Source organism: Megalobrama amblycephala, linkage group LG17, assembly GCF_018812025.1.
Source record: "Megalobrama amblycephala isolate DHTTF-2021 linkage group LG17, ASM1881202v1, whole genome shotgun sequence".
In the NCBI taxonomy this organism is placed as follows: domain Eukaryota; kingdom Metazoa; phylum Chordata; class Actinopteri; order Cypriniformes; family Xenocyprididae; genus Megalobrama; species Megalobrama amblycephala.
The window spans coordinates 24,148,863-24,172,185 of record NC_063060.1 but is presented as its reverse complement, the minus strand read 5'-3'; the positions used below and the strand labels follow the sequence as shown (position 1 = coordinate 24,172,185).

At 36.5% G+C, this 23,323-nt stretch overlaps 1 protein-coding gene across 3 annotated transcripts in view; it reads right to left on the bottom strand.

Moving 5' to 3' along the window:
• The window catches only part of LOC125250184 (low-density lipoprotein receptor-related protein 8-like), a 143,061-nt gene that overhangs the window by 65,762 nt on the left and 53,976 nt on the right, over nt 1-23,323 (bottom strand). For all 3 annotated transcript variants that reach the window (XM_048162632.1, XM_048162631.1, XM_048162630.1), the window contains exon 4: nt 10,143-10,265. In XM_048162632.1, coding sequence (XP_048018589.1) covers nt 10,143-10,265 — 123 coding nt within the window. The remainder of the gene's footprint in view (nt 1-10,142; nt 10,266-23,323) is intronic.

The window sequence follows — 23,323 nt, the reverse complement described above, 5'->3', positions numbered from 1 at the left end:
TCGTTCTCCTGGCTCGATACTGTGACATTGGCACGGATGTACTGATCAGGAGTCTGAGCAGTGAGTTTAAACTTTCTATATATATACATGCATAATTAAAATGTAAGAACTCTGATAAAAAGAGTATAAAAATCGAGTGACTCTAGACCGTTTAATCTGTATTAAACACAGCTCATTATTTCCATCCGGGACGAAACATAGGATTGGCTTAGGCGGCTGTCACTCTCTCGCAACCATGGCAACCACCCTTTTGCCACACATGACCTGCCACTTGCGCGCGCACGTTTGATTTGGGGAATCCAAGAGGCATGGATCCTAGGAATACCAAAACAATGGCAGAGAAACAGCAAGCTAAATTCACAGTATCGGCCTATGCAGTTAGTGAAGGCAAACCAGGCAAAAAAAGGAAGACAGTAACAGTACAAGAAAAGGCAATGAACAAAAAGTCTTTGGATAAACAAAGAAATAAAACGCGAGTTAATATCGGCGTGGCTTTCCAGCGATGGCGAGAACTGAGGGAACTCAAGGGGCTGAAAAGTGACTCCTTGATGGCTTTATTTCTGCTGGACAGGTAAATCTTTCTTTTTGTATTTTGATCATACATATTTTTTTGTTTATTTTTTCATGAAGCATGTGTCATTAGCACACGTAGCTGCGTAATATAGCTAACATAACATTACTTAGCGAGCCGTAGTAGAGACGATAAATAATGATAGCTATAGTGTTGAATTGTGCATAATTTTACCCTCTGTCTAACTCTTTTACCATGTTCACCTGTAAGTTTACCTGCACGTTTTTTTTCGCCTTTGTTTTGTTTTTATATTCTCTAACTATGTTTACTGATGTCTTTATCTTGTATCTGTGTGTGTCGTACACACTTTGTTGTATGTGTGTGTTATTATTTTGTGTCTGCAATGCAGTTGTGAGTTGATATTTGAGTGTATGTTACTCTGTTGATCTGTAGAACAACGTATATGTTATGAATCTTACACGAAATTCATCTTCATCACAGTGTAAATGATGGTAATGGAAAACGTGTATCATGCAACCTGTTTTTAGCTTTGCCTTATAGATAGCTCGTTAGCGAATCAAAAAATATATATTTTAAACTTTACCAATATCAATATGCTAGCTTGATAGTGAGTACTAAAATACATCTTGTTTGTTTATCTTCATAATTATAAAGTTATTTTTATTACATGTGATTCTGACATGATGTCACTACATGCCGTGCTCCTTCCTCTCCGCTCGTCTCAGGTAAATAATGCGTCTTCCAGCTCAGTGGTCGGAGTCACACGTTCATGCGTTTTGGGGGCGTGGCTTTGGAAGGAGCCCAGAAGGGAGGGGGTGGAGTGAATGGAAATAATGAGCTGTCTTTAAAACAGTCGTGAGAGGTCTACAGACACTCGATTTTTATACTTTCTTTTTCAGAGTACTTACATTTTAATTATGTATTGATATATAAATAAAGTTTAAACAAATTTTGAAAAAAAGTTTTTTATACATTTTTTTGCCTACCCTGCCTTTAATAGGGCAATTAACATTGTGATTTATATCTTGTGACACTGCAAGAGTTTTTAATGTTTCAGATGGACTGACATGCAACAAAGGAGGATCTGAAGCACTTTGAGGTTTCAATTTGCTACATTATTTAAACTAAATCTGAATCTAATCATAACAACAAGACCTTTATTTATATCTTTATTTCTGTAAAGGATATTTTAAAATGGCAGTGTTGACACAGTAATGCTTCCTCACAGTTTGTCCACAGAATGACCTGCAGGTTAATTACAATTAAAAGGTGGACCAAATCATAATCAGAACTAAGCTAGACAACACATTTTTCAAAACACAGGCAGATATGAAATATTAAATTATATACACTAAAGATAACCACAGAAAATACGCCCTGGATTGCATACCTTCTAAGACCACTTAAATAAAAGCTGGGCTGTAATCATAATTGAAATAACTTTTATTTCTATGATAATATAATTATTTCGATTTTTCATAATATAATCATTACATGTATTATTGTTATTGTATTATACATTATTACATATTTACAATTACAATTTTATGGCAACACTTTACATTTAATGCATTAACTAACATTAACTAAGCAATACAGTTGTTACAGAATTTATTAATCTTTGTTAACTTTAGATCATAAAAATACAACTGTTCATTGTTAGTTCATGTCAACTCAGGTCCATTAAATAATATTAACAGATACAACTTATGATGAAATTAACAGAGATTAACAAATATTTTAGTATTTTTCACAGTTCATTTTAACTAATGTAGTTACTATATACACTGCCCGGCCAAAAAAAGTTGCTGTTTAGATTTAAATATGCAAATACTTAAGGGATCATTATTGCAGTGATTATTATGTTTCTAGTATGTTATATGCATCAGTTCTTCTAAACCTAATTGATGGAGAGTGTAGCTTTTCATTTCCTAAATGTAGGAAGACACCAGAAATTGATGCACCTCTTGATGGAAATAAATGTCGTTATGTTATTTCCATGAAGAGTAGGGCTGGGCGATATATCGCATGCGATTCTCACGCGCATTTCGTCAGTAAAGCCGGTTCCCTGATTACCGCTAAATCGCCATCACCTGCTTTCAAATGGAGCGCCTTTTAATAGACAGAGCCGTAGTTCACGGACAAGCCACGCAAAATCGCGTTCAGTATCGAAGATGAATCGACTTCGATACTGAACGTGATATTGCGTGGCTTGTCCGTGAACTACGGCTCTGTCTATTGACAGAGCCGTGAATGAAGAGGTGCATCAATTTTTGGTCAAGATCTTGTATTGACAATGAAAGAGTCGAGCACTCTGTAAAGACTACTCCAGCACATCCCAAAACTTTCAATGAATTTAAGGCCTGGACTCAGAGGAGCCAATTCATGTGTGAAAATGATTCTTCATGCTCCCTCCCAAACAACCTGATGAATCTTGACATTGTCATTCTTTCTGCATGGTTGTTTAAGAAATACACACTCCATTAATTAAGGTAAGAAGGACTTTTTCCAAACATATAATCTGCTAGAAACATAATAATCACTGCAATAATGATCCAGTCATAGACTCTTAAGCATTTGCCTATTTAAATCCATACAGCAACTTTTTTTCTTTTTCTTTTTTGGCTGGGCAGTGTATATGGTAAATTTAAACCACACATTTATTTTTATTTGGTCATTAATAATTATATTATATTTTATTATATTATATTTGGTAATATTAAAAATATATTATTATGATTATTATTATTATAAGTGGGAAAATATGTGATTTATAAAATGAGTAGCTCAAAATTATCATATTTTACCATCTACCTTTATTTTAACAGGCAGAATTGGAAGGAGAGAGAGAGATTGTGGAAAACGAGGGAGTGTGAGAAGCCATTAATGAGACAGTGGAGATATACTATTAGGCAGAGCAAGGGAAAAGGAAGCTAGAGAAAGAGTCAATTTTCACAGCTTCTTAAAAGTAGGGCAGCGAGATTCACAGTGGAAGTCTGTGAAGACACCTGATTGGCTGAGGTAAAACAACTATGTTTAATAAGCAGAGCTCAAGCACCTCCCACAAGAAGTGTTGAAACATTCAATGAGAATGACACACGAGTATGAGCCCTGCCACTAACATCAATACCCAGGAGCCTAGACAATTTATCAAGAAAACCTTGGGCGAGGATGTCAAGGACATCTTTTTTGCCGGCTCTGCTTCTTCAGAATAATTACTTGGTACCACAGCCTATGACATTCATACATACAGGTGCTGGTCATATAATTAGAATATCATGAAAAAGTTCATTTTTTTATTGTAAATTATTTTAAAAAATGAAACTTTCATTTATACTAGATTCCCTACATGTAAAGTAAAACATTTCAAAAGTTTTTTTTTTTTTTTAATTTGTTGATTAGAGCGTACAGCTCATGAAAGTCCAAAATCCAGTATCTCAAAATATTAGAATATTTACATTTGAGTTTCGTTAAATGACCATCCCTACAGTATAAATTCCGGGTATCTCTTGTTCTTTGAAACCACACTAATGGGGAAGACTGCTGACTTGGCAATGGTCCAGGAGACAATCATTGACACCCTCCACAAAGAGAGTAAGTTACAGATGGTCATTACTGAATGTGGTGGCTGTTTACAGAGTGATGTATCAAAGCATATTAAATGCAAAGTTGACTAGAAGGAAGAAATTGGGTAGGCAAAGGTGCACAAGCTACAGGGATGACCACAAGCTTGAGAATACTGTCAAGTAAAGCCGATTCAAACACTTGGGAGAGCTTCACAATGAGTCAAATGAAGCCGGAGTCAGCGCATCAAGAGTCACCACACTCAGACATCTTCAGGAAAAGTACTACCAAGCCACTTCTGAAACAGAAACAACGTCAGAAGCATCTTACCTGGGCTAAGGAGAAAAAGAACTGGACAGTGAACAGTGGTCGAAAGTCCTCTTTTCAGATAAAAGTAAATTTTGCATTTCATGTTGAAATCATGGTCCCAGAGTCTGAAAGAAGACTGGAGAGGCACAGAATCCAAGCTGCTTGAAGTCTAGTGGGAAGTTTCTGAAGTCAGTAATGATTTGGGGGGCCGTGACATCTGCTGGTGTTGGTCCATTGTGTTTTATCAAGTGCAAAGTCAATGCAGCCATCTTCCAGGAGATTTTGGAGCACTTTATGCTTCCATCTGCTGACAAGCTTTATGGAGATGCTGATTTCCTTTTCCAGCAGGACTTTAGCACCTGCCCACAGTGCAAAAACCACTTCCAAGTGGTTTGCTGACCATGATATTACGGTGTTTTATTGGCCAGCCAACATGCCTGACCCCTGAATCTATGGGATATTTTCAAGAGAAAGATGAGAAACAGTCGATCCAACAATATACAGATGATCTGAAGGCTCAATAGTGCCTCAGCAGTGCAACAGGCTGATCACTTCCATGCCACACTTCACTGATGCTGTAATTTGTGCTAGGAGCAAGTCATTTGCTGTAATATGTGCTGCCGACCAAGTATTGAGTGCACAAATTATTCATACTTTAAAGAACTTGAACTTTTCTGTTTTGAAAATCCATTTTTTGATTGATCTTAGGAAATATTCTAATATTTTGAGATACTGGATTTTGGACTTTCATGAGCTGTACGCTCTAATCATCAAAATTTAAAAAAAAAGCTTACGAACTCAAGATTCAGTCTGTGAAAACCATTTTGAAATCGAAAGTTGCATTGCATGGAAACAGTACTTTAATTTTTTTTAGCGAGCTCCTCCCTTAGTGGTGGCAGGTTTCATATTACAATATTTATTTTAGCTACTTGATAGTCAAAACCTTTTCTAATCTTGACAAAACACATATCATCGGAAAGTTCTGAGTCTCACAGTTCCATATTTGCCAACTGTTTTGTGATAGATATGTGATATTTGGACAGAAATGTATCAACTTGTAACAAAAAAAAATTCAAAAGAATGTCTGTGACACCCGGTGGCTGTTGTTGGTACCGTGCTTAAACAAAATCTCATAGGAACTTCAATTTTTGTGATATCAACTTCAAATTTGGAACACAACTTGGTTAGACATATGGTGTTCATTTGATAGCAATTTTAGAGTCACATATGTTTGATAAAATATAAATATTATATAAAATGTTTAGTACAGTGCATTTGATTTATTGTAAATTTGCTTTTACTTCTACAAAAATCTGCTGTGTGTCTTCTTTAAAACAAGAGCAAACTTAGGTCTGTACTCCAAAGCATTCTTGAATTCTAATCATTTAAGTTTGGATAGTGCATTTTCATGTCTATTCTCATTCTCAATAAAGATTTCAGTTCTGCTGTTGTTCATAAATACCAGTAGTGATGTTGTACAATGAGGATGTTGTTATGTCTCCGGAAACAGAGTCATCAGTGTTCCAATGTGTAGTGAGTCAGGGTCCTTACAGTCCTTACCAGTGCCTGAATCTGTGTACATGATATAACCTACTGGTTCGTGACCTAGGCAGCTAGTGAGCTCATTGAGATGCGCCCTATCATTTTACCCTTCACACCCAACATCAAACTAGCTTGAACATTGTGCTATCTATCTTTAAAATAAATGTCACTTGGTTTGATATATTGCTATAAATTGCTATATAACGCAATGAAGTTTATACATTCTAAACGTAAATACAAGATAAACACCACTTGACATCTACTGACTAACACAAAAAACTAGGGCAGCTTGATTAAGACAAAAATTATAATTGTTAGTACTTGTGTAGTAATTGTGTAGCAAGGCACAATTCACTTTTACTCTTTTAGCAGCTTGACAAGCAAAACTGTCATTCAAATGCTGCATAAATTATGCAGAATGTGAGTGGCAGTACTGGAACACTCATCTCATAATAATCACTGAAGCTGTTCACAAAGTTTCACGCGTCTGCTAGAGCTCTGCAGTTCAGAGAGTTCACTGCCTGAACTCTAACAAACACTCCAGATACAATGAATGAAGCTGTCCTCACTGCAGAATTAACTCTTGCTTATACACTGTCTGCACCTTGATTATGAGAACAATGCAGTTTTGTCACATCGCTTACTTGTGGTGTACATCATGTGGCACAACATCAAGCAAATTCAAAATACTCTCAAATTATAGAGGATGTTTTTGTCTTCAGTTATGAAGCTTGTGTCAAATAACTGGTATTGTTAATGGGGGGGGGGGGGGGGCAGTTTTGACTGTTCATCAGTCAAAACTGACCGTTTTTTAATGAAATCAATGAACTACATTTTAGTTCAATAATATTTGGAAGTAATAGGAAGTGTCTTCATTAACCAAATGGCTTAAAAAATATACTAAACCATTTTTACGATATTCAAAAAATGCCAAAAGTTTTCTGTGATGGGTAGCTCCATATAAAAACCATTACACCTATGGAGAGTCCCCGTAAACCACATATACAAGTGTGTGTGTTCACATAGCAAGTGCCATAAATGACTGCGTTTACACTTGGCATTAATATGCGATCACCGTGGTCCGATCAAGGAGATCAGGGTCCGGTTGCATAAACCACTTAGACTAGTCTTAAAAGTTAAGACACTAATGTTTTTCTTGAAGAGTGGTCCTAATTTTTTAAAGTCCATTATATAAAAAGGTAGACTGGTGTAATTTGAATTGGAAAAATAACATTGATTACCCCTTGGTTAACTGGTCAAACTAGTTCTTAAAGGGATACTCCACCATTTTTTCATATTAAACTATGTTATTCCCTTAACTAAGACGAGTTGATACATACCTCTCTCGTCTCAGTGTGTGCACTAAATCGCTCTGTCTTGCGGCGAAACTTTGTTAGCACTTAGCTTAGCCCAGTTCATTCAAAAGGGGCCAAGCAGAGAAGCTACCAAACACTTCCACGTTTTCCCTATTTAAATACAGTTACTCGAGTAGTGTAACTCGACCTAGGACGGTGACACAAAACAAAACGTTGCGCTTTTCTAAGCGTGTAAAATGGATAACTATATTGTATGGCGGAATACCATAGCAATTGCTCGGGAGCACTTTGACTTGGCGCAGTAATATCTTCACTCGTGAAAAGTCCTCTCACCGGCCCCCGCTCCCTCTCCTCCTCCCTCTCATTTCCGTCAATAGAACCAACGTGACTTTTACCACCTGTGCTATTAGCAAACTGCAAGAGATCATTTGCAATGGCGGACTTTGTAGATGATTATGACTTGTTTGTAGCAGACCCAGAGCCATATCTGTTTGAACCCGAGTACACGGAGGAGGAATTAGCTCTTATGGACCGTGAGAGGGAAAAAAGATACGAACCAGAACAGACCGGAGCCGGCGAAAGAACACGGGCAAACAGCAATTGGTGGTGCAAGTGTGACTGTTGCGAACAGCAACGGTGTTTTTGGATTCTTGTTCAAAGCAGCTAACCAAGCTCTCCGCTGTATGTGGTGAGTTGGAATTCTGTGAAACATGACGGCACTATATACCTTCTCCTTGTTATCACAACCCTTTACGATGCACGTTATAACCATGATTGTCCACAAACTATCTTCCTACAACCTGATACTTCGTCAACTCTGCTCAAACTATTACTACTGGTGCAGGTCACGTTGGTTCTATTGACGGAAATGAGAGGGAGCGGGGGCCGGTGAGAGGACTTTTCACGAGTGAAGATATTACTGCGCAAAGTCAAAGTGCTCCCGAGCACTTGCTATGGTATTCCGCCATACAATATAGTTATCCATTTTACATGCTTAGAAAAGCGCAACGTTTTGTTTTGTGTCACCGTCCTAGGTCGAGTTACACTACTCAAGTAACTGTATTTAAATAGGGAAAACGTGGAGGTGTTTGGTAGCTTCTCTGCTTGGCCCCTTTTGAATGAACTGGGCTAAGCTAAGTGCTAACAAAGTTTCGCCGCAAGACATAGCGATTTAGTGCACGCACTGAGACGAGAGAGGTATGTATCAACTCGTCTTAGTTAAGGGAATAACATAGTTTAATATGAAAAAACGGTGGAGTATCCCTTTAAGACACAGTCTTAATATAGTGACTAAGTTTATGCAACTGGCCCCAGATCATTAGCCAATTAGGACACAGTGCATTTATATTTGATCACATTAAGTGGTCTCTGTATCTGGATAACTGATCGGATTTCTGTTTCCTGCAAAATATTTAAATTAGGCGCGTTTGAAAGGCAGATGCTTCAAATGGCTTCATTAGCGTAAAACAACTTTCACTTTAGCCTCTATCAAGGCAGTGCAAACAGCATGGAATTTTTGTGATTTATTCCACAAAAATACAATCGATCACAAATAGAGTTTAATCTACCAATTTAAGTTTCCCAACATTAATCTTGTACGGTGTGTAACGGCAGAATCCGAACACTTTGAATTAAAGAAATAAAAGATTGCACATCACATTAATTAGAACTAAATAAGGGTAGGCTATACGACACCAGAAAAGAGTAAAGACAATACAAATTAAACAATGTCCTATTGCTTTCACTCACTATAGTTACTTTACTTTCCGATGCAATCGCCAGTCTTCAATCAAATTAATTTTTAAAAAAATACTTCCAGAGTTGAAAAATAACTGAGTTGATCATGTTAAACAAGTCACATCAAGTTAAGTTAAGCATGCAATATTGGAAATAAACTGAAACAATAAAAACATAGGCCTATGCGATCGCCTCGTTTAGATATTGTTGCATAATTAAAATGAAAAAATGACACACAAGGTATCATGCAAGTGTAAATAAACTGTTTTAAAGACAGACGTTTATTGTAAAGTTCAAAGAACTTTAATTTCTTGTCAAAACCGCGTCTGTCCATTATTTTCTGACAGCCACGCGGAGAGACTGGGCGGGGATTTAAATTATGTCGCCCTCTGAATGTAGATACGATGGCTGGATCGCATTTACATTACACTGAGATCCGACCACATTGCGTCCTCGACTACCTCCGAACCAGGACACGCTGATCGGATAACATTCCGATCACAAACGCGTTTACACTTGTCATTTCAATGCGTATGTGGACAACATCCAGATACAGGTCGCATGTTAATGCCAAGTGTAAACGCAGCCAAAGTCAACAAGTTTAAAAAATCTAAATGTACAATTTTTCTGTCACTAATGACCAAACAGAGCCAGAATGTTAAATAAAACCTGCAGTACACACTTTTGGACCAGACTGTTTAAAACTCATTCGTACTGTCACTGACTGGCCTGTAGACTGACCTAAATGTCTCACTATTACATATTACACATGCACAACAGACATGTCGACGATTGGTTACAATGCAAAACACGTTGTAAATAGAACAATTACACAAAAGGAACCGCAGACCTAAATTTATTGCAATGCTGTAATTGACACTCAGCTATTACTGTGTAGTACTACGTCTCAATCAACACGTACTTGTCCAGTTTCAATAAAAGACAGAACATAAACTTAACAAGACAACAGAGGGCTCAGGAAATAAACAGTTCTCTGTCTTCTATTTGTGCTTTTTAGAGCCATGACTGAAGCAGGCCCACAGCATTGGGATGAAAGTCAGTTCAAAGTATCACCTCAGCCTTGAACAAAACTCCCTGCGGAGAATCAAACACATAGTCTGACAGAAAGAGAGCAGACTCACCTGCTGCACAATCTGCTTCATCTTCACCGTTTTCGCAGTCTCTTTCTCCGTCACACCGCCAGGACAGCGACACACACTTCCCTCCACAGTCAAACTTCTCTGGTGGACACGTCTGTTTGACTGCTGTGGAACAGATGCAGATGTTTGAACAGGTTAACCTAAAACATGTGGCAAGTAAACCAACTGGAATCAAATCATTCTGTTGATATCACTGTGTTCCCTGGATCTGTGCTGTCCATCACAGGGTGAGATGTGAGATTGCAGATGTGATAAAAATCACATGGGACACCTCTGAACAGAATTTCTGAATGCAATATTTAGCATGTTTTTTCTTTTTGAAGTCCTTTTATACTCTCTGCAGCTTTTCCGACTGCTGAGGCATGTCAGAATGAGGTAAAGTGTTGGGGGAATACTAAATATTAAATTTACTAAGTATTTATTGAACTAGATTTTTTAAGTAGTGTGACAGAATGTAGGGTTTCCATGCACTAGCACTGTAGCATCACCAACATCGTGGTCTGCGTCCGAAATCGCATACTGTATAGTAGGTGCTACATTTGGTTTGAAACTTACTTCTTACTTAAAGTACGTTCTATATAATATGAATGGAATTCAGATGTAGGCTACTATATCTGACATGTTGTCAATGTCATGTGACCTACAGCTTCAGTTGTGTCACTTAACTGCCATCTACACCTCATCTCCCGTGGCCTCATGGGATAGTAAAGTGCCCATTGGATACACAGTTCAGAATCTCAGGGTCATCTTGTTACTTTATGCCTACTCTTTTACTATTAACAATAAAAAAAAACATACTGAAAAAAAAAAAAAAAAAATACTGTTTTTTTTTTGCCAACTATATAGTATGGAAGTAGGTTTGTTCAGACACAGGGTTGGTTCACAATTGAGTCAAACTGTTGAATATTAGCATGTTGCTAAGCTAATGACACAAAACAAGCATGAAAATATACCACACAAATATTTGGTAAAAGTAATTAGATGGAACTTTTTTAATCAATACCTTTCAGTATTGAATGAGGTACTGTATATATAATATTGATCAGTTTTTTTTTCAAATCACAGTGCATTCTAGGATTGTCTTGTCCATGAATGACACATGCAATGCAACAAACAGTATCTTAAAGGAATATTGCAATCAAACACTAAATTTCTGTCACCATTTGCTCCGTTCCAAACCTCTATATGACTTTCTTTCTGAACACAAAAAAAGATCAAAACAACATTGAATTTGGAACAACAAAATGATCAAAGAATTTAAATTTTTTGGGTGAACTATACTTTTAAAGCAGTATAATAGTTGTAAAAATTTTAGACAGTTTAAAGGCTATCTAAAAAAAAATATCAAATTTATTTTCAAATTTATTCAAATTGCTTATCCTAGAATTTGTAGTTTTGGGACAGGTAAGACATAAGTGAATCAGTTCATTTGAATTGGTGAATCAGTTCATTTAGTTCAGTTCAGTTCAGTTCATTCAATTGAAGAGTTCATTAGTTTAACCAGAGTCACTGCAGAAAAAGTGCTTTTGTAGCAAAATATATAGTTAATTGCTGCTCTTCATCACCCTGTTTGAAATATATAAATTAGGATGTTTCTTTTTTTATTACTGTATTTTGAGTAAATGTATCTGCTCAAGTTTAATGTCATCCAATTGAGATCCTAATTATTTTAGTTCCAGATGAACTCTTATTGTAACTGTAATGTTTTGGTTAGGCAATGAGAATGAGTTACGTGCCTGGCCCAAAGTTAACTTCAGGTCTGTTTGTTGAACAGGTCTAGTAGTAACTTTGTCGCATATAAGTTTGGCCAAGTAACGGTTCTTTTCTTCTACTGGCAGTAGAAGAACTGGTAACCAAAAATAATACTGGCTAGACATAGTTTTAACTTTGTAGCTAATGTTATTTAATTATTTATTTTGCTTGTTGTCAGAAATAACCTACTCTAGAGGGACTCTGTTGTTATTGATTTTTTGTGGAAGTCTACCAGAAGTTAAAGGTGTCCTAGAATCAAAAATTGAATTTACCTTGGCATAGTTGAATAACAAGAGTTCAGTACATGGAAAAGACATACATTGAGTTTCAAACTCCATTGTTTCCTCCTTCTTATGTAAATCTCATTTGTTTAAAAGACCTCCGAAGAACAGGCGAATCTCAACATAACACCGACTGTTACGTAACAGTCGGGATCATTAATATGTACGACCCCAATATTTGCCAGCCCATGTTCAAGGCATTAAACAAGGGCAGCCAGTATTAACGTCTGGATCTGTGCACAGCTGAATCATCAGACTAGGTAAGCAAGCAAGAACAATAGCGAAAAATGGCAGAATGCGAAATAATAACTGACATGATTCATGATATCATGATATTTTTAGTGATATTTGTAAATTGTCTTTCTAAATGTTACGTTAGCATGTTGCTAATGTATTGTTTAATGTGGTTAAAGTTACCATTGTTTCTTAATGTATTCATGGAGACAAGAGAGCCATCGCTATTTTCATTTTTAAACACTTGCAGTCTGTATAATGCATAAACACAACTTCATTCTTTATAAATCTCTCCAACAGTGTGTAATGTTAGCTTTAGCCACGGAGCACAGCCTCAAACTCATTCAGAATCAAATGTAAACATCCAAATAAATACTATACTCACATGGTCCGATCAATGCATGCAGCATGCATGACGAACATCTTGTAAAGATCCATTTGAGGGTTATATTAGCTGTGTGAACTTTGTTTATGCACTGTATAAGAGAGCTCAGGGGGGCAGGGAGCGAGAGATTTAAAGGGGCCGCGCAGCCTGAATTGGCGCATAGTTAATGATGCCCCAAAATAGGCAGTTAAAAAAATTAATTAAAAAAATCTATGGGGTATTTTGAGCTGAAACTTCGCAGACACATTCAGGGGACACCTTAGACTTATATTACATCTTTTGAAAAGACGTTCTACGACACCTTTAAGTTTGGGCCACAAAACGTTTGTTTATGTTGTTGCCGTTGAAACCGTCATGATCAAAATAAGAAACAAGTGTGTCAAATCAATCAAACAATGAGAAACCATGACAACAAATGAAAACATGCTAAGAAACCATGGAAAAAGAAAGGAAACACAGCAAATAATGAAATACAAACTAAAGGTGTGTCCCAATTGGCGTACTTATGCACTATTCTATGCCATTTTGTAGTATAGATAGTGTGTTCACACTGAAAATGCCAAAAGTAAAATGTGCACTTTAAATACCCAGATGACGCACTTAATTAACCGAAAAAATGAAGTGTGGAATGTTGGACACTTCATGCACTCGACTGTCACAGCTTTAATTACGTAGCGGAAGGGGAGGGGCTCTGATACTGAATGACAAAATAACCTGTATGATAAAATGATAAAATTCATACTTTACATAGTAAGTGCATAAGTACATAGTGTTTCATTTTGGACCATAAGAGTCCATGAAAATTAAACTGAAACTTAAACTGAATGTGACAGTAACAACAAATGTTCTTATTTGGGATCAATCTGATCATAAACAAACTGTTAAATGCCTCTTAAGAATAAAAAAAAAAAATAATAAAATAAAACAAATAACAAAATATATATATATATATATATGGTGATGACAATGTTAATGACAGCTGTAAACATAGTCTCAGAGCTTTTCATAGTTGTGCACTCCTGACATCCTTTAAAAGGATAGTTCACCGAAAAAAAGAATACTGTCATCATTTACTTACCTTTGTTCCAAACCTGTATGACTCAAAAGAAAATAACAGTAAATGGTGGCAGATTTGTCATTTTTGGGTGAACTATCCTTTTAATTGAGAGTGAATGGGGTCAGGCGGCAGATCAGAGGGCCTGTGGCCCTCTTTTTAGCAGATCTGTCCCCCTCTCTCCTTCACAGTCACGGTCAATCTGCTCCATTTGGCAGGCTGTCTGTTGATATTAGATTACATTTTGAGAGGTATCAGAAATGCAGGCATAAATAAATCATCTCTAGCTGCAGAGGCCTGGAGATCCGCCACAGTCAATGAGTCTGCTGGGGCCATTCAGCTGCTCTTATATCATGAAAGAATTCAGAGGGGCCCAACAAGTTGTACCAATTAGCCTGGCCAAGGATATGTTGTAAACTGTATAGAAATGGCAGCAGTCAGTTTTGAGTGAATTTATTATCCATCACTGGATCTGTTTCATCATTTAGATGAGTGATACATATCAAACGGGGTGTGATATCTACATTACTGCAGCACTTGTCCAACCCTTCAGTATCATTCATCAAGCAAGATGGCTGCCATTTATCTTCCTTCATTTATTCAAATATGCTTTTTTTGAATGCAAGCCAGCCTTGCTATTAAAACAGTGTGAACCAACAGTGTCATTTCATAACACTTCATGACATCCAAAATGCTTTTTTTCAAGATCAGCAATGCATTAATGCAGTGTTTTAGTGTGCAGGAGGAAATAAAAACTGAAATAATTGTAATGCTTCAGAGACTCATAAGCCACCAAGAGAGGATAATCAATTTGTATTGCTAGGGGTTAAAGAGATCGTAGCTGATCCGTGATTCGGCACACATGTGATTTGTGGATTAATTGCAAGATTAACCACCATAGAGTGAAAGTTTATTATCTGCACATGTTTTGTCTTCATTGCTCCACCTCCAAAACTCACCCTCCAATCCTAACCACCCTGCTCCGAGTCGGTCTTGAACCCCGGCCTGATAGCTGCTGGCATGCGAGGCGAGTGCACTGACAATGACGCTAAACACTGCATTCTCTAGCGGTCATCAGTGTGCAGTAGTTTAACTGCAAATCTCTCACTATCTGGCCACTGTTACACACGCAATGCGAAAGTGGATGTCTGTTTATCACAGCTGATGCGCAACAAAATGCTTCACTAAAAAAAAAGCGCAGATGAAGAACGAACGACAAAGAAGCACAAAAAATGAGCATACAGTACACACTAGTAAATACAAACAAGAGTTCATTGTTAGTCGCCAACAGCACAGCAGCTCCAGACAATCATGACACTCAAACCCAGTGTTACTCACATGTGAAGCGGAATCAAAGCAGCCTCCACATCTGTTTTCAGGCCTTCCCACTTAGCTCTCTCCAGCGCTGGAAAGCTTTTCTAATATAAACGCGGGTCCTAAAGCGCTTGCCCAGTCATAACCCTTTATTGCATTGATATTCTTTTGAGCTCTTTGTGTCTCATCATCTCTCTTTCTGCAGTTTTTTTCCCTTTCAAATCTCCCTCTTACTCATTCTGTCTCCTCAACCACCATGCTGATTGGTTCACACGTTTGTTGTTTGTGTCAGCCCAACACAACTTCCAAACAGTGTTTTTCAAAATCTACTTATCGCACCTTTAATGTTAATCAAAAAACAAATCACAGCTTTATCAAAGATTAAACTATATTACATTTATACAGTGAACACTATAGCATTATTTTACATTTAATGATTACATTTTTGTATCTATGCTTGTAATTAATTTATTTGTTCTTATTTTTTACTGACTGTTCACTTGCCTTTAATAATGAGTATTTAAAGTGTGCTTTAAATAATAAAGGCAAAGCAAAGTTACCCCACCCCCAAAATATTTTTTTTCTCGCTGATCCAAAAAATGATCCGATCCATGAGTTTTGTGATCTGTCGAACCACTAAATAATTCTGAAAACATCAACAGGACACATTAAATCTGGAGCTTTGTAACAAAACATAGTGAGCTATGTTGTCTACAGCCTACATAGGCAGCTGACAGCATCTATCTGTCATGGAACCTTATAAGTGACAGATTTGGAACGTTCTTCACAGCATGTGTGCCATACAAAATAGCACCAATCACGTGAAACACACAGGAGACTTGGTTCACAATTGACTCCAATTGTTCAGCATAAGAATGTCGCTAAGCTAATGGCACAAGAGCAAGCATAAAATATGCAGCACAGAGCACTCAAATATTGGTAATTTAGATAGAACTATCAACTAATAATCAATACTTTATATACTTAGTATCAGTGCTGTTATTGTTAATTCAAAGTAAAACTACAATTAGTAAAAAACAAACAATTGTTAGAAAAACATTTTTGTTAATTGAAAAAGCTGAAAATAAAATTAAATATAAACTTAAAAAAACTAGAAATTAAATTAGAAATGTTACCTTCTGAGTTGCAGTACTAAAAATATTAAAACTGAAATAAAAATTAAAGCCTTAAAGCTAAATTGGAATATTAAAAAACTGATAAAAATGATAAAATTATGTAACAAAATTACTAAAACTAAAATGAAAACTGAAAATATAAAAATAAAACTAGTTGTTATTATAGTTAACTAATATTAATAAATAATACAACTGTATATAACACTTTATTCTGCGATTGCCTTGCAATGCTGCAAAAATGATCTTCATCCTTTACTCACCCTCATGTCATCCCAAACTTACTTTCTTTCAAAAAATCAAAACAACATTGGAGCCCACTGACTTTCATTGTATGGGGGAAAAAAACATTTATTTTTTAATATTTTATATTGTGTTCAACAGAAGAAAGAAAGTCATACATCAGGGTGAGTAAATGAAGAAAAAATGTTTATTTTTGGGCGAACAATCCCTTAAAGCAACATTATAGTGCACGTTTGCTGCAGTCCGAATCCGAATGCATTTTCTCCCAGTGCCCCTAGGAGCATTTGTCTGGTTTCACACTCAACTTGATTCTACTGAACCCTTGTGCATTTGCATTCATCTTACATCATCACAAACATGCATGGCACATGATAAAAACAGAACTCAAGTCAATATATTATGATTTTTTATTAATTTGGTGCAATTATACGCAGCAGACACTTGGGTTTACTGTGTGAAGGTGCCGCATGAAGGTGGCTTTCTAATGCTTGCAAACTGACTCTTTTGAGGAGAAAGCTGACTGTGAGCTACTCATTTGCCACTGTGATTGCATTGACAATGCGCAATTACACTGCAATTACTCTTGCATATCCAAGGTAAATTATCACCACTGTCATCCTTTAAGTTTTTTCTTGAACTACACTGCATTCCAAATTATTATGCAAGTGGCATATCAGTAAGATTTCAGTAGAATAAACATTCAGATTTTAGTTTTTCTAAGAAAATGTTTGTTTGTTTATTTATCCATGTCTTTTTAGATAACTGGTATCAATCTCAGACAAAATAATTTGCCAGGTCTATGGAAACCCTACTTAGAGGTTGTTCCACATTATTAAGCAAGTCACAGTTCTCATGCAATATAGGGAGGAAGAAAGATCTTTCTGAAGATGAAAAGCATGAAATGGTGCAATGTTGTGCAAAAGGCATGAAAACAACTAATATTGTGTGAAAACTGAATGGAGATTATATTATTAACGGAGATTGTGAGTGATTAAAACAATCAGATAAAGGCTTATTAATGAAAGTTCCTGTCAAAAAAATTAACTGTATTAAAAGGGCAGCTATAAAAAAGCCAGCGTTGAGCAGCAAACAGGTATTTGAAGCTGCTGGTATCTCTGGAGTCTTGAGAAGCTCTCCATGCAGGCTGGCAGTTGTGCGTAAAGATGCATTTTACCCACCACTAACCAAACCTCACAAAGAGAAACATTTACAGTGGGTGTAGAAATACATTTTCAAACAGTTTTATTGCTGTGGTATTTTTTTTTGCAGCATGGGATAGTGCATAGTACATTGTATTTCAGAAGGCACTATCCTCCTTATTATACCATAACTGAAAATGGCCAATTATGAACTTCACATATCTTGCAAAAGTCATTTTAATACCCTCAGAGACCCTAAAAGGGACCTTCCATCTCACTTCCCAATATTCCAGCCCAAATCATCACCCTCTAACTCCTTGCTGACGTCGCAGTCTTGTTGGAAAGTGGTGGCCATTCACCAACCATCCAGAAATCCATCCATTGTAGTATGGCATTCGTCAGTGAATAAAACTATTTAAAAATGAGTCTTTATGTATTTCTAAACCCACTGTAAATGTTTCTCTTTGTGAGGTTTGGTTTGGAGTGGCTGAAATGCATCTTTACGCACAACTGCCAGCCTGCATGGAGAGCTTCTTGAGACTCCAGAGACACCAGCAGCTTCAAATACCTGTTTGCTGCTCAACACTGGCTTTAATACAATTAATTTTTTTGACAGGAACTTTCAATAAGAAGCCTTTATCTGACCGAGTTCTGCTGTGCTCTAAATCACTCACAAATCTTATGATAATTCGATAGTCTCAGTTTTCACACAATATTAGTTGTTTTCATGCCTTTTGCACAACATTGCAACATTTCATGCTTTTCATCTTCAGAAAGATCTTTCTTCCTCCCCATATTGCATGAGAACTGTGACTTGCTTAATAATGTGGAGCAACCTCTAAGTAGGGTTTCCATAGACCTGGCAAATTATTTTGTCTGAGATTGATGCCAGTTATCTAAAAAGACATGGATAAATAAACAAACAAACATTTTCTTAGAAAAACTAAAATCTGAATATTTATTCTACTGAAATCTTACTGATATGTCACTTGCATAATAATTTGGAACGCAGTGGAATGACGTAGGCTAAAGCGCATGCGCAGGTTAATTTATTTGCTGAAAAAGTTTGGACCCTTTCGCATTCGTGCTTATCGCACAACCAATTCACATTCAAATTGGTTCCTATGTAGCCAAACAGGCAATCTATGGTTCAGTACCTGGTGCGCTCCCAGGTCCGCATGACAGCTTTCACATTACCAATTTTTCATGCAAAATGTGCTCCGTTTCGAACTAAACTGCCAGTGTGAAAGCCCCCTAAAAGGTTTTTGTTTTAAAAGAGTTCTGCAATATCTGCTAAAAAGCGGGAAAAGGTAAGAGAAGGAGAGTGACAGAGAAAACGTGTGGAACAACAACAAGGTCAGAAGAGCTTTATTCAGTCCCACGTAACCTCACACTTGTGCTGTATGCAGTGAGCTGTGAGGTAAGAGAGTGTGATGTCAGGAAAAGGTCGTGGTGGACTCAGAGGAGACATTTGGCTTTGCTGATGGCTATTTGATGAAGGGCTCCTTAACTCCACTTCATAAATAACGCCGTTAGGCTCTAAACCCATTTAAAATGATCCCCACTTTATAATCATTTCTATTGTCAGGGGAGCTGCCATATGGAAATAGAGTACAGGAATATCATGTGCCGGAACATGCAGTCATCTTTAACTTAAAGTTGCAGTGTGTCATTTCTAAGCCACAAGTGAGACCAAACAGAATAACAATTTACACTGAATTGGTTGAATATGTGTTTTGTGAACAACATTAAAAACACTTTTAAAAGTAGTATATACTATGGAAGCTTGTTTCCGTCACGGCATATCTGTCAAAACTCCTGTTTTTGCAGAGAGTCTCCTGTATTTCACACCTATCTCCCGCCCCCCTCCCGTTTTGTTATTTCTCCCAAGAAACTCCCGTAATTTGTATGGCCCAAACCTCATTATACAGTCAAACCAAAATGTATTCAGACAGCTTGAACATTTCATTCATTAATAAAATAAAATATGACAAGATCTCAGAGTTAAACTGTGTCAGAAAAAAATAATTTTAATTATGTCAGATAACACTCAAGCAAAACATGGTCAGGTCAAAGTGTCTGAATAATTTTTGGTTCCAAAGTTTTATTAATTTTACTGGTAGTCCACTGTATGAAGAATTTTTGTGTATAATATGTCACAGTTTGCTTATTTTGCTATCCTCACTTACATAAATTAACTATAGTGTCCTGCACCCACTAGTAAAAATATACCAAAAATATCAAAAACGTAATAAGTTTTGGTTTGACTGTGTGAATAATCACATCAATATATTATTCCAAAGTTGTCCAGTTGCCAGATCTTGTATGAAACGCATTCTACTCACACAATTGACACATCATACAAATTTAAACCCATTTGTGACCTCAACCTGGCAACCTAGTTGCGCAGTTGATATCTGCGCAGGTAGTAGACACAGGAAGTTGAATCAAGCATCACTGGTAGAAATGAGAGAAGACTCAAAAAACAAAATATACATGTAAATTTAACAACCACTGGATGGAAGAATCTAATTTAATATCTCGAAAGCCATATGAACAATGCCCACGCCTTTTGCAAAGTGTGTCACACTATTTTAATATTGGACACGGTGGGAAAAATGACGTTCAGCACATTAAATCACAACGGCACAATCGTCACATTGACACATCATACAAATTTAAACCCATTTGTGACCTCAACCTGGCAACCTAGTTGCGCAGTTGATATCTGCGCAGGTAGTAGACACAGGAAGTTGAATCAAGCATCACTGGTAGAAATGAGAGAAGACTCAAAAAACAAAATATACATGTAAATTTAACAACCACTGGATGGAAGAATCTAATTTAATATCTCGAAAGCCATATGAACAATGCCCACGCCTTTTGCAAAGTGTGTCACACTATTTTAATATTGGACACGGTGGGAAAAATGACGTTCAGCACATTAAATCACAACGGCACAATCGCACAGCAGAGGCACAGAAGGGCACACCGGCCATTTCGACCTTCAATGTAATGTTAATGTACAATGTTAAATACATGAAATACATGTGTTTTTGTTACATGTTCCACAGTTACATGCACAACAGTTGCTTTGCAGTTTTTATGTGATAAAATTTGTAATACAAATAAAAATAAATAAATATAAAGAATGTTATTATAATAATACCTCTTGGATTTTGGTACCCAAATGTTGATAGGTATACGCCATGGAATAAAAAGGTAATTTCGACTTTTTATTTTACAATTCAGGCTTTTTTCCCTCCTCACAATTGCGAGTTTATATCCCACAATTCTGACTTTATAACTTGGAACGGCATGTTCAGAACTCATTTCTGAGAAAAAAAAGTCAGAATCCTGAGATGTAAATTTGCAATTACGAGTTCATCAATATTAATTTCTTGAGCAGTAAATCAGAATGATTTCTGCAGGATCATGTGACACCGAAGACTGGAGTAATATATATTTCACAATATTAAAATATTTTACAGTATTTTTGATCAAATCGAAACATTAAAAAAATCTTAAAGGTCCCGTTTTTCATGGTTTTTTGAAGCTTTGATTGTGTTTATAGTGTGCAATATAACGTGTTCATGTTTCGCGTGTAAAAAAACACAGTATTTTTCACATGATTTACTTATCTGTATACCGCTGTTTCCACTGTCATAAAAACGGGCTGATGACTTCCTTGTTCTTTGAAGTCCCTCCTTCAGAAATACGTAACGAGTTCTGATTGTGCCAGCGGTTCCTGTGTTGTGATTCGACAGCAGTTTAGCGCATCTTGCCCGGAAAGGTCACGCCTCTTACCATAACGTGGAGATGCACGCGCTCAGTGTTATTGTAAACATGTCTTTCATTTTAATTTGAGCCGGAATCAGACCCCGTGATTGGATAGCGGGATGAAAATAACAGCGTTTCGACGACATGGCGACAAACACACTCTACAAACGCAACTCTTGTGTATTCCTGTGGGCGGAGGTTAGTCAAAAAACTGTTTTAGTGACGTCATTAAAGAAGGAAGTAGAGGGATGTAGTCCAAACTGGCCGTTCGATATAGGCGACTTCTGTTAAATAAAATATCTCGCTTGGCATTGAACTTTGAGCTTTAAAATTTTACAGATTTTATTTATACTCTAACAACAACATTACACACTAATTAAAGTTTGAAACATGGGATCATGAAGAACGGGACCTTTAACTTGAATGATAGTGCATGTACAAAAACACACAGAGCGTGAGGGTGAGTAAAAGATGGCAACTCACATTTTTTAATTAACTTGCGCTTTAACAAAATTCAATTTTTCTCTAATTAAACATTTACTGAGCACTAGTACAGCTTGACTCTTGTTAGCTCAATTGTTAACTACATATTGTTACTGAGGAACAAACTAGGTCATTTCTAGATGTGGGCCAAATTAAAGAGACAGAAAGCTAAAAAAAATATTTAAGCACTGTTTTAATTCAGCTGGCATTATAGTTCACTTCATAGACGGATCAACGAACTAGTAATAATCCTTTGATTATAACTGGGTAATGTAACAGCCAGACAAGCTTCGATATACTAAAGAAAAAGATTTCATGCACTAGTCCATCAGTGATTTACTAAACATATTGTACAGCATATGGCAGTCAATTACATAAAGTGGGGCAGCAAAGCCCTGTTTATGCTGTATTTTGACGGTAGAGATCACAAACATTCTCAGCTTTCAGCCACTAATGCTGTCCTTATGAATGCTTAGATTTTCCTTTTAAAAGCCTTTAAACTGGCTTTTATCATTCCTATGTGCTTCACTGCAATAGGAACATGTTACATTTGCTGAACATGGGAGTATCATTCATTTTTAAATAAGACATCCAGAATAGTATTCACTAATGTGAGAGCACAAGGTTACTCCAGCATGAAAATTGTGTGCGACAGACAGCGTATGTGTGTTAGTTATAGGAATGTACTCGTGCTGTACCTTTAGGTTTATGTGCATGTGTGTAAAGCTTGGCTTATATAACCATCATAATAGAAGATGAGATAATAAGGATAATAAGGATAAGAATAATAGGGATAAGGATAAGATAATAAGGACTATATATATACAGTCTTCAGTGTCACATGATCCTTCAGAAATCATTCTAGTATGCTGATTCCTGCTCAGTTAGGATCAATTATGCTCAATTATTAATAATATTATAAATGTTGAAAACTCTTTTTGGAAACAAAGATAATTTTTTTTAGGAACCATAATAATTTTTTTACACTGTAAAAAGTAATATGTTGTATCTACTCCATAAAATTTTTAATTAAATTCAACAAATAGAATTGAGTTAGAATTAATCAAATTAATTCCTTAAATGTCAACCATTTAAAACTAGTAAAATTGAAAGCTGCTATCCGCGATTTTTGGCCCTCTAGCGGTTAATAAACAGAACTGCACGCGTCTTGCGGAGGAACATTCTAGCCGGAGCTACTTTTCTCCGTGTACGTCTATGGCGAGTCACGCAGTTACTGTGATACTCTGCGGCGAGTCCTACCAGTCCGGTCTGAAATAGTCCGAATATAAACACTCATTATAAGTGTACCATAATGATTCAGGATAAGACAAAAACACGGTTTGGAAAATGGATTCATGTTGTATA